The 12957-nt window shown below is 46.2% G+C and overlaps 2 protein-coding genes across 5 annotated transcripts in view; one reads left to right on the top strand and one right to left on the bottom strand.

The window, feature by feature from the left end:
* LOC307232630 (bile salt-activated lipase-like) overlaps positions 1-12957 on the bottom strand; it is a gene marked incomplete at both ends in the record, with an annotated part of 19102 nt that overhangs the window by 5585 nt on the left and 560 nt on the right. The window contains 8 exons of the mRNA XM_080003731.1: positions 23-143; positions 476-583; positions 766-896; positions 1123-1320; positions 1557-1676; positions 2385-2532; positions 2847-2924; positions 4572-4708. Of these exons, the coding sequence (XP_079859857.1) occupies positions 23-143; positions 476-583; positions 766-896; positions 1123-1320; positions 1557-1676; positions 2385-2532; positions 2847-2924; positions 4572-4708 (1041 nt within the window). The remainder of the gene's footprint in view (positions 1-22; positions 144-475; positions 584-765; positions 897-1122; positions 1321-1556; positions 1677-2384; positions 2533-2846; positions 2925-4571; positions 4709-12957) is intronic.
* Positions 12935-12957, top strand: part of LOC307232386 (hamartin-like) — a 22808-nt gene continuing 22785 nt past the window's right edge. For all 4 annotated transcript variants that reach the window (XM_080003377.1, XM_080003380.1, XM_080003378.1 and 1 more), the window contains exon 1: positions 12935-12955. The gene's annotated coding sequence lies outside the window, so the exon portion shown is untranslated. The remainder of the gene's footprint in view (positions 12956-12957) is intronic.

Raw genomic sequence — 12957 nt, forward strand, 5'->3', positions numbered from 1 at the left:
TGGGTTGAGGTTCTGTACTGACCTCGCATTATCAGGAGCGGGTTGATTTTTCCAGCCATGGTGATGCCCACAGGGTCTGTCATCTTCAAGCAGGTCACCATCTCATCCTCGTTGGTGGTCCGACACCCAGCCTTCCGCGCTACCTAGAGGCAAACAGTCATGAGGAGCAGACACTATCTAAAGTAGAACCTGTTTGGTGGACAACAAGCCCCATGCCCCATAGCACCATGAATGAGCATATGAAGCGTGAGGTTAATTCCACATCTTTGATAAAATCAACAATTATCAACTGCAATATTACACAAAAAGCAGAGGAAAGCAGCATTTCTGCAGTTTGAGTGGTTTTCTTCAAATGTCCACTTTTTCACAAAGAACTTTTGGAGCTATGTAACATCTCCATCTCCCCAAGAAGATGGAGCCAAACACTGTCTTTATGAGACAAACCCCACCAAGGTGTAGTGGGAGGGTGGCGTACCTTTTTTGTGATGGCCATGGGGTCTTTCTGCAGCGCCCAGGGGCTCAGTGCCACGCCGCACTGGGAGATCGCTCTGCGGAACAGCCCTTTATTGTAGGGAGACAGCATCTGAGGGCCACAGTAAAATCAGTGTTGGCACAGGGCGAACAGTGTGCACCGTCTGAACTGCTACCGGAAAAACACCACCAGCTGTGTCCGTTCCAGTCGTATCAAAACACTATTTACACAATTTCAATATTTAAATTGCAGCTAAGCTTACTCTTTGATGTTGACATTCTGTAGATTTTCACCTGGAAGTTGACGCTGGCGGCTCCAGCCGATTGGCCAAAGACAGTGATGTTGTCTGGTTTACCTCCAAAGGCCTCAATGTTCCTTCGTACCCAGGAAATGGCTGCGTGCTGGTCCCACAGGCCGTAGTTACCTAGGAAATGCAGTAACGTATACTCAGCGGTACCATTGACCTGAGCAGTGGAAAATTATTCACCGTGTCAAGACTTATTAGAACTACAGCTGTTTGCATCTAGGCCTTCCATATGACATCAATACGAAATGCAGACGTCTTCCAACAAAGCCAATCTGCCTCTGAACGTTGGACCTCTATGAATGAACTGTTCCACCAGCCGGGTCAAGGGGCAGGAGAACCGGACCTGCGATCCTGGAGTCCCCGGTGCTCAGGAAGCCCAGTGTTCCCACGCGGTAGTTCACCGTGACGACGATAACGCCGCCGCGGTCAGCGAGCTCCTTGCCGTCGTACAGAGAGTTTCCCAGGAAGGCTACGTCATTGGACGCCCCCAACAGGAAGGCACCGCCAAACAGGTAGATCATCACAGGGAGCCCAAGGGACACTGCAGAGAAGAAGGGGAGACTGGTCATACTGGGCTGCTCCCAGTCTGTGTGTGTGTCTGTGTGTGTGTGTGTGTGTCTGTGTGTGTGTGTGTGTGTGTGTGTCTGTGTGTGTGTGTGTGTGTCTGTGTGTGTGTGTGTGTGTGTGTGTGTGTGTCTGTGTGTGTGTGTGTGTGTGTGTGTGTGTGTGTGTGTGTGTGTGTGTGTGTGTGTGTGTGTGTGTGTGTGTACATCCTACCAGAGCGTCTCTGAGGGACAAAGACGTTGAGGTACAGACAGTCCTCACTGCCCTGGCTTCCCAGCTGCAGCAGCGTCACCTGCAGACAGCGCTCTCTGTACTTGGTGGCTTGAAGGACACCTGCCAACACACACACACACACACACACACATACACACACACACACACACACACACCATACACACACATACATACACACACACACACACACACACATACACACACATACACACACACACACCATACACACAGTGCACGCACACACACACACACACACACTCACACACACAGTGCACACACACACACACACACACACACACACACACACACACACACACACACACACACACACACACACACACACCATACACACAGTGCACACACACACACACACACACACACACACACACACACACACCATACACACAGTGCACACAAACCATACACGCAGTGCACATACACACACACACACACACAGTAACCATGTGGTCGACAGGGAGACAGCAAGCTTCCATTTTGGGTTTAGGTTCATTTATTCATTGTGCTTTACATGTCAAGGTTAAAAAATGTATGTTCCAATAGAGGGAGCCAAGACGGGCACAGGAAGACAGACAGAATGCTCAGGTGAGGTTTAACTGGAGACGCCAAATGTGGCCCAATGCAGACAGGCACAAACAGATAGATAGATACAGACAGACAGGTAGACAGACATACAGACAGGTAGATAGACATACAGACACATAGACAGTGAAACAAACAGACAGTAAGATACAGAAACACAGGCAGGCAGACAGAAAGACAGACAGGCAGAAGGACAGGCAGACAGACCAGTCCATCCAGGGTGTGGTTTTGGTTTCTCCCATCTTCCCGGGACGTCAGCGAATGGGATTCCTTTAAAGACGTCGACGGAGTGAAAGAAACCCATCCTGACGTTCTCTCCCTCCACCTTCCCTCCTTCCGTCTGGACCACGCCCAGCTGCACAAGCACACAAGTATAGACATACACACACACACACACACACACACACACACACACACACACACATACACATACACATACACATACACACACACACACACACATACACACACATACACAGACACACACCGACATTTACTATACTATTAACCCTTTGTTGTGATACTGTAGAGTTGGTGTTTGAAATTTTAATTGAGGTATTTTTCTGAGCATGTTTCCTGTTCTCAACCTGCCTAGTGGTTAGTGGTTAGTCTCTAGGTAGTTAACCCTAACCCTGGTTGGTCTCTAGGTAGTTAACCCTGCGTACTCACAGAGGCGGCGCAGGCTGCTTGCAGCCCGAGGCTCAGCACCATGATCCACAGGACGAGCTGCATCTCCGCTGTGAGGACCTGAATGAGCACACCCTGTAGAGCCCAGCTTTATAAGCATAAGGGTGGTGGACAGACAGACAGACAGAGAGACAGACAGACAGACGAAGGGATGGACGGGCGGAGGGTTATGTAAAAAATTTAGTGAAAATGTGTTTGTGGGATGTGAACAAGGACAGAGAGAGAGAGAGGGTTGAAAGTCTGAGAAGGCTCCACCTGCAGCATCACCTGTCTGTCTGTCTGTCTGCCTGCCTGCTGTCCCTCCATCCGTCCGTCCACCCGCCTTCCCATCCGTCTGTCCGTCCGTCTTTCTGCCTGCCTGTCTCACTCTCTCCCTGTCTGTCCTTCTGTACATAAACCTCATAGTGTGTCCTTGACATTCGACTGAGAGAATCAAACTACGGTCAGCTGGAAGCTTTCACACACACAGTTTTCCGTGTAGATCCTGTTCCCATGGTGCTTGCTACAACATGATCCTTTAAATGTAAAACATTAATATTTAAATTTAATTTGATTTATGAAATGTGTATTGATGGTACATGTGTCTCTGTTTAAAATAACCAGCTGGTTACTAGTTCTACTAGATACTAAATACATTGAAATGTATCTAGATACTAAATACATTGAAATTCAACCAGATACTAAAGAAGTTTCGTTGCATCACGTTGTTGTTAAAGCATCAAGTTGTTGTTAAAGCATGAAGTGTCACGACCAGAGCTAGGAGAGACCCAAACGCACGACACAGGGAGACGGAAGGCAGGCAAAGGATGTTTATTAGCCTGAACGGTGGAGCTGGCCAGGGGGACCCGGTCAGGTTGGGATGGAGCAGGGCTGGGCAGGGACAATGACGACCAGGAGAAGGGGTCCAGGATCCGGGTGGAGAGACGGGGAACCAGGCTGGATGGAGAAGGACGGGCAGCCTAGCAGGTAAACCGGGCTGGCTGGATTTGGAGAGACAGACTGGGTCGACGAGAGGAGACAAGCAGGTAAGGGGAAGACGAGACAACGAGACATAAACTAGGAACAAGCACTAGGAGCTAGGAACTTGGAAGGAGCCAGTAGCTGTACAACTCGGGTAAGCTAGTTGACGGTCTTGCAAGGAATGACTGGGAAGCTGAGCCTAAATACTGTGAGCGTGATGCAGGTAATTGATCCCAGGTGTGTGCAATTGGGCTCCATTTGGGAGCTACAGATGGGACAAGGGTGGCCTCTAGTGGCACTGGGAGGCTGTGGGCCTAACAGTACCCCCCCCTTTACGGACGCCCCTTGGCGGACACCTGGAACCGGAAGGGCGAGTTCGATTGAAATCCCGGATGAGGGAGGCATCCAGGGTCTGTCTCCGGGGACCCAGGAGCGTTCCTCCGGACCGTACCCCTCCCAGTCCACGAGGTACTGGAAGCCCCTCCCCCGGCGCCGCACATCCAGCAGGCGCCGTACTGTGTAAGCCGGGTGACCGTCGATGGTGCGGGGGGGTGGTGGGGCCTCGGCGGGGCGGGAGAGAGGGCTGGAAACCACCGCCTTAAGCTGGGATACATGGAAGGTAGGGTGGATACGGAGGCGTACGGCACAGGGGTTGATGATTGACACAATGGGGAAAGGGTCAACATACCGGGGAGCGAGTTTTCAGGAGTCCACCTTGGGGGGCAAGTCCTTTGTGGAGAGCCATACCATCTGTCCGGGGATGTATGTGGGTGCGGGCACACCCACATACGGTGCCGGTTCGCCTGCCGCTGGGACCTGGCAGAGGTCTGGAGTAGTGCAGAGTGGGCCCTCCTCCACGTCCTCCAGCAGCAACCAATGTGGGCCTGGACGGAGGGTACGGCGATCTCAAGCTCCTGGGCAGGGAACAGCGGGGGTTGGTAGCCCAGAGAGCATTGGAAGGGCGACAGGCCGGAGGAGGCGTTCACCAGGGTGTTGTGGGCGTATTCGGCCCATGGCAGCTGGTCGCTCCAGGAGGTGGGACTGGTGGTTGTCAGGCAGTGGAGCATGGCCTCCACCTCCTGGTTCGCCCGCTCCGTCTGGCCCTTGGTCTGGGGGTGGAAACCGGAGGAGAGACTGACCTGTGCCCCCAGGGCCGAGCCAGACCTGGGAGGTGAACTGGGGTCCTCTGTCCGACATCACGTCTGCCGGGATACCATGGCGGCGGAACACCTCAGCCACCAGCAGGTCTGCGGTCTCCCTTGCCGATGGTAATTTGGGCAGGGCGAGGAAGTGGGCCGCCTTAGAAAAGCGGTCCACCACCGTGAGGATGGTAGTGTTGCTCCGGGATGGTGAAGACCGGTGACGAAGTCCAGGGCGATGTGGGACCAAGGACGAGTCGGGATGGGTACTGGGCGGAGGAGGCCGGAGCGGGGTCGGGTGGAGGTCTTGGACCGGGCGCAGGTGGGACTGGCCGAGACGAAGGACCGGGTGTCAGGGAGCAGGGTCGGCCACCAGAAGCGCTGGCTGATGACGGGCAGGGTGCGGGTGATCCCGGGATGGCAGCTGAGGCTGGAGTCTTGCCCCCTCCCTCTCGCGCCGGCGCTCCCGTAGCCGGTTGTCCAGGTGGATGGTGGTCTGCACTAGTTGGTCCAGGTCCGTGGGCTCGTCCAGCCGCGCCAACTCGTCCCGCAACTCGTCGTTCAGGGCGCGCTGAAACACCTCCTGCAGGGCTCCGTCATTCTAGCCGCAGAAAGCAGCTAGAATGACGGAGCCCTGAACGGACGGAGCCCTGACGGAGTCCAGAACTCGACGACGAGGGAGACGATGCTACGGGAACCCTGGCGGAGGGAGAGGAGTCTTCTGGCGGCCTCCTTGCCGCAAACTGGGTGGTCGAAGACTCTCCTCATTTCGCGGGTGAACAGATCGTAGGAGAGACTCACGGGGCCCCCCTGACTCCAGACCGCGGAACCCCAGCCGAGAGCCGGCCCTCTCAGTCAGGAGATGAGGAACGCGATACGGGCACTATCGGAGGCGTACGACAACGGCTGTTGTTGAAAAACCACCGCGCACTGCACGAGGAAGGCGCGGCAGGTGCCGAAATCGCCATCGTAAGGCGCTGGAGCCGGAACGTGGGGCTCAAGCGGGACGAGATAGGCGGGGGAAGGAGGGCGGGTCGAAGGAGCAGGGGGGGCCACGGGGGCCGGAGGACCCTGCAGGCTGCTGACGGCCGCCAAGATGTTCTGGAGGGCCTGGTCATGTTGCCCATGCAACACTCCTTGGTCCCGGAGTGCGCGACGGAGCCCTTCTGCGTCGGCTGGGTCCATGGTTTCCTGGTCAGACCGTACTGTCACAACCAGAGCTCGGAGAGACCCAAACGCACGACACAGGGAGACGGAAGGCAGGCAAAGGATGTTTATTAGCCTGGACGGTGGAGCTGGCCAGGGGGACCCGGTCAGGTTGGGATGGAGCAGGGCTGGGCAGGGACAATGACGACCAGGAGAAGGGGTCCAGGATCCGGGTGGGGAGACAGGGAACCAGGCTGGATGGAGAAGGATGGGCAGCCTTGGTCGACGAGCGGAGACAGGCAGGTAAACCGGGCTGGCTGGATTTGGAGAGACAGACTAGGTCGACGAGAGGAGACAAGCAGGTAAGGGGAAGACGAGACAACGAGACATAAACTAGGAACTAGAAACACGCACTTGGAACTTGGAACGGAGCCAGTAGCTTTACAACTCGGGTAAGCTAGTTGACGGTCTGACAAGGAATGACTGGGAAGCTGAGCCTAAATACTGTGAGCGTGATGCAGGTAATTGATCCTAGGTGTGTGCAATTGGGCTCCAGTTGGGAGCTGCAGATGGGGCAAGGGCGGCCTCTAGTGGCGCTGGGAGGCCGTGGGCCTAACATTAAGTTGTTTTTATTGCATCAAGTTGTTTTTAATGCATCAAGTTGTTCTTATTGCATCAAGTTGTTTTTATTGCATCGAGTTCTTTCAAAAGCATCAAGTTGTTTTTAAAGCATCAAGATGTTTATATTGCATCAAGTTGTTTTAAAAGCATCAAGTTGTTTTTAATGCATCAAGTTGTTTTTATTGCATCGAGTTGTTTTAAAAGCATCAAGTTGTTTATAATGCATCAAGTTATTTTTATTGCATCAAGTTGTTTTTAAAGTATTAAGTTGTTTTTATTGCATCGAGTTGTTTTTAATGCATCAAGCTGTTTTTAATGCATCAAGTTGTTTTTATAGCATGAAGTTGTTTTTATTGCATGAAGTTGTTTTTATTACATCAAAGTTGTTGTTGTTGCATCAAAGTGTTTTCGTTGCATCAAGTTGTTTTAAAGCATCAATTTGTTTTTTGCAACAAGCTGTTTTTAAGGCATCAAGTTGTTTTCAAAGCATCAAGTTGTTTTTCTTTTTTTAATTTTTATTTATTTATTTATTTTTTTAACCTGTACTGTCAGCATGCTGGACATACAACACAGAGTACTTGTATGCCATTGCATCCAGGACATAGTTAGTCTGCAAGTGGAGTTCAAGTTCTCAACCTGCAATGAAACTCTTTATTAATTCTTAAATCATCAAGAACTGCTGCAATAACTCCTGTGGATGAGCTGTAGAATGACAAGAGCGGTCATAATGGTTAAAGAGAACCACCACCAACCCTCCTCTTTAGAGAACTATTTATCATGTTTGGGTCTATAAACAACTGATCACTACTCCAAGAGGGGGAGAATCACCACAGGTGAGACAAATAAACATAGAAACAAACAACATTTACACAAAAACATAAACATTGGACAACATGTGTTGAAAAACAGTGAATCAGGTCGAGAAAAAGTGGAACTACAACTGGTCACATGACCTCTTCCTGTCATAGTTATGACAGGTAATGAGGGAGAAAAGGAGAAGGATGCAACCAGGAGGGTGCTGGGGTGGGTGTGTGTGTGTGTGTGTGTGTGTGTGTGTGTGTGTGTGTGTAAGATGTCCACCAGTGAGTGTACATGACTTATCCCCATTGGTACTGTGAGTAAATATATATATATACCGGATGTATATATATATATATATATATATATATATATACATCCGGTATATATATCATGACTCCAGCCAGGCCGGGAGGGGGGGCCCACCCGACCGCCCCCCGGCCAACCACGCACCCATACCGACCCGCCAGCAACCAGCCACCCCGAAAAACCCCAGTGCTCAATGTATGCTGTTGGTAATTGCAGTTAAGATTGCGGGGTTGGGGGTGCGAGTCCTTCGGGCAAGTCGAACCCAAATCACTCGCACCCCTCCTGCCCCGCAGACTCTAGTCCGATGGAGTGCTGTCCGGAGTAGGATTGGTGTGCGAGTGTATGTGTTCTAAGCTAATGTGAGTGGGATTAAAATTTTGGGACGGACAAGAAGCACGCTTGGGCAGTAGCGTGACAGGCAAGATGGCCGCTGCCCGCCACCCCCCCCCCCCCCATAGCCTGCACCCCAGCCTTCCCGCAAGCCCTCGGTCTATTGTGTGGTGTATGTGCTGAGTATGAGTTTTGGCACTAGGAGAGATAGGCGAGTCGCGACTAGATCGATCCAGGGGCACAGCAGACTTGGTAGCAACCACACAGACCCCCCCCCCCCCCCCCCATGGTCATGTCATCAGATCTGCGGCCGTATGTCTTGGACACTCGGGTGAAGAGATGAGCAGAGCTGTCAACTGATCACCACCTGGTGGTGAGTTGGATCAGATGGCGGGGGAGGCGGCCAGACAGACCTGGTAAACCCAAACGTGTAGTGAAGGTGAACTGGGAACGGTGGATGCCCCTGTCCGCGAGGTCTTCAACTCCCACCTCCGGAAGATTTTTTCGCGCATTCCGGGGGGGGCTGGGGACATGGAATCCGAGTGGGTCATGTTCAAAACCTCCATTGCAGAGGCGGCTGCTAGGAGCCGTGGTCGGAAGGTAGTCAGTGCCTGTCGTGGTGGTAACCCAGGAACCCGTTCGTGGACAGCAGCGCTGATGGAAGCCGTCAAGCTGAAGAAGGAGGCCTTTCGGGCTTGGCTGGCCCAGGGGTCTCCTTGGGCAGCAGACAGGTACCGGCAGGCTAGAAGGGCCGTGGCTTCGGCGGTCACTTAAGCAAAAATCTCGGATATGGGAGGAGTTCAGAGAGGCTATGGAGAAGGACTTTCACTTGGCCTCAAGGAAGTTCTGGCAAACTGTTCGGCGACTCAGAAAGGGAAAGCAGGGCTTGGCTCAGGCTGTGTTCAGCCGGGGAGGAGAACTGCTGACCCAGACGGGGGATATTGTCGGGCGGTGGAAAGAGCGCTTTGAGGAACTCCTGAACCCGATCAATACGTCCTCAGGGGAAGAGGCAGAGTCTGAAGACTCGGGGGAAGTCTCGCCCATATGCCTGGCAGAGGTCTCTGAGGCAGTTCAAAAGCTCCTCGGGGGCAAGGCACCGGGGGTGGATGAGGTTTGCCCTGAGATGCTGAAGGCTCTGGACATTGTTGGGCTGTCTTGGTTGACACTCCTCTTCAGTGTCGCGTGGATGTTCGGTACAGTACCTGTGGAGCGGCCCACCGGTTGGTGGTTCCCATTTTTAAAAAGGGACCGAATGGTGTGCTCCAATTATAGGGGTATCACAATACTCATCCTTCCCGGGAAAGTTGACTCCAGGGTGCTGGAAAGGAGGCTCCGGCTGATTGACGAACCTCAGAATCAGAAGGAGCAATGCGGATTCTGTCCTGGACGTGGAACAGTGGACCAGCTCTTTACCCTTGCAGGGTTGCTGGGGGGGTCGTGGGAGCCCATCCAGTCTACATGTGTTTTGTGGACCTTGTGGACCTGGAGGGTCGACCTTTCGACCATGTCCCTCGGGGGATCCTGAGGGCGGTACTGAGGGAGTATGAGGTACCGGGGCCGTTGTTATTTATAACAACGGCCCCGGTAGTTGTTTATAAAGCATCAAGTTGTTTTAAAAGCATCAAGTTGTTTTTAATGCATCAAGTTGTTTTTAATGCATCAAATTGTTTTTATTGCATCAAGTTGTTTTTAAAGCATCGACTGTTGTTTTAAAGTATCGAGTTGTTTTTATTACATCAAGTTGATTTTGATGCATCGAGTTGTTTGTAATTCATCAAGTTGTTTTTAAAGCATCAATTAGTTTTTAACGAATCAAGTTTTTTTAAGTGCATCAAGATGTTTTTAATGCATCAAATTGTTTTTATTGCATCAAGTTGTTTTCAATGCATGAAATTGTTTTTATTGCATCAAGTTTTTTTTAAAGCGTCGACTGTTGTTTTAAGAATCAAGTTGTTTTTATTACATCAAGTTGTTTTTCTTGCATCAAATTGTTTTTGTTGCATCAAGTTGTTTTCAATGCATCAATATGTTTTCATTGCGTCAAGTTGTAATAGTCGCATCAAGTTTTTTATATTGCATCAAGTTGTTTTTGATGCATCAAGTTGTTTTTGAAGCATCAAGTTCTTTTTGAAGCATCAAGTTGTTTGTAATGCATCAAGTTGTTTTTAAAGCATCAAGTAGTTTTTATTGCATCAAGTTGTTTTTAACGCATCAAGATGTTTTTAATACCTTAAGACGTTTTTAGAGCATCAAGTTGTTTGTATTGCATCAATTTTTTTTTAATACATAAAGTTGTTGTTATTGCATCAAGTTGTTTTTAATACATCAAGGAAGTCATAACATGTCACACATCCCAACTTGAACAGTCTAAAGTACAAAATGGGGCTGCTGCTTACAACAAACAACTCTTTTTTTTTTTCAAGGATCAAGAACAAATTACAAAATACCCAACTGTAATTAAAACACAAATTTCAAATAGATGTTATTGAAATAATGTCGATCTCTGGTTCTAGTTCAAGTTATGCAGAATTCATAAATAATGCTCTTGAAGGTTCTGTAACAGCACTTCCAGGTTTGTGACAGCTGGTGGCGTTGCTGTTTATGGTGGAATTCTCTCACATAAATGTACATATATTTTAAAAATAAACCTTGAATAAACTTTTATCATTTGGAATACACTGATGCACTGTCTAGATATAGAAACAAATATGAAACCATATATATTAATTTATAGATATTAAACATAGATAATAAAATATAGATAGTGAAATATATATTAAAAAATAGATATTAAACATGGACATTAATATATATATATTAAACATAGATATTTAAACATATACTGTATATTAAACATAGATTTTAAACATAGATATTAAAACATAAATTAAACATGGACGTTAAACACATATATAAAAACATATATATTAAACATGGATACTAAACATAGATATTAAACAGACATTAAACATAGATATTAAAACATAGATAATAAGACATAGATATTAAAGATAGATATTAGACATAGATAATAAAACATAGATATTAAACATAGATAATAAACATATATGTTAAACATAGATATTACACAGATATAGAACATAGATATAAAAACATAGATATTAAACATAGATAATAAACATAGATGTTAAACATAGATATTACACAGATATAGAACATAGATATAAAAACATAGATATTAAACATAGATAATAAACATAGATGTTAAACATAGATATTACACAGATATAGAACATAGATATAAAAACATAGATATTAAACATAGATAATAAACATAGATGTTAAACATAGATATTACACAGATATAGAACATAGATATAAAAACATAGATATTAAACATTGATGATTAAACACAGATATTAAACGTAGATATTAAAACAGAGATAATAAACATTGATATTACATATACTGTATATATTGAGCATAGATATTACATATACTGTATATTTTGAACATAGATATTAAACAGATATATTAAACATTGATATCAAACATAGATAATAAAACATAGATATTAAACATAGATATAAAACATAGATATAAAACATAGATATAACACATAAAAAATAAGACATAGATATTAAACATAGATATTAAACATTGATAATAAAACATAGATATTAAACATAGATATTACGCATGTATATTGAACGTAGATATTAAAACAGAAGTATTTTACATAGATATTAAACATTGATAATAAAACATAGATATTAAACATAGATCATAAAACATAGACATTAAACATAGATATTAAAACAGGGATATTAAACATAGATATTTAAACAGGGACATTAAACATAGATATTAAAACAGGGATATTAAACATAGATATTAAACATAGATCAAAAAACATAGACATTAAACATAGATATTAAAAGAGGGATATTAAACATATACATGAAATATAGATCATAAAACAAACACATTAAACATAGATATTAAAAGAGGGATATTAAACATATACATGAAATATAGATCATAAAACAAACACATTAAACATAGATATTAAAACAGGGATATTAAACATATATATGAAATATAGATCATAAAACATACACATTAAACATAGATATTAAAACGGGGATATTAAACATAGATATTAAACATAGAACATAAAACATATATATTAAATATAGATATTACACATATATATTGAACACAGATATTAAAACAGAGATATTTATCAAATTATTAACATTGATAATAAAACATAGATATTAAACATAGAAATTAAAACAGCAAAACAAACAAACACCGCCGCCATCTTGGAACGGTGTTGATTCTGCGACTGCACCGATATAAATACTATTGTCATGATATTGATAATAATATTCGAATTATATTTTGTAATGATTTCTATTTGAAAAGCTCTCGTTTTGTTCTACTTGTGGCACTAGTTAGGGCTCCATACAAACAGATGAATAGAAATGTTGAACGATTGGGGCACAGGGACAGACCGTGGCAAGATGGCGGCGCGACAGGCGTCTTTCTGTGTGTTCTGCGTCTGGAGTTTTACTGCCTTTATTTGGGCTTTCATTCCTGGATTACGCTCTGGACATTATGGGTTCTGTTTATGTATAACAGTGTACTTGTGTTTGTCATTTTCTGAAATGTTCGTTTGAGTTTGTTTTTGTTTCGGTTGGTTTTGTCGTGTTCAAAATGTCCTAATCCGGAATGATGCGATGAAAGTGGAACTTTGAGCTACGGAGAGTTTATTGGACGCTTTGAGAATCATACCATAAAAAAACTTCATATGTCGACCTAGT

Source organism: Zeus faber (genome assembly GCF_960531495.2).
Source record: "Zeus faber genome assembly, chromosome: 7".
Lineage (NCBI taxonomy): Eukaryota > Metazoa > Chordata > Actinopteri > Zeiformes > Zeidae > Zeus > Zeus faber.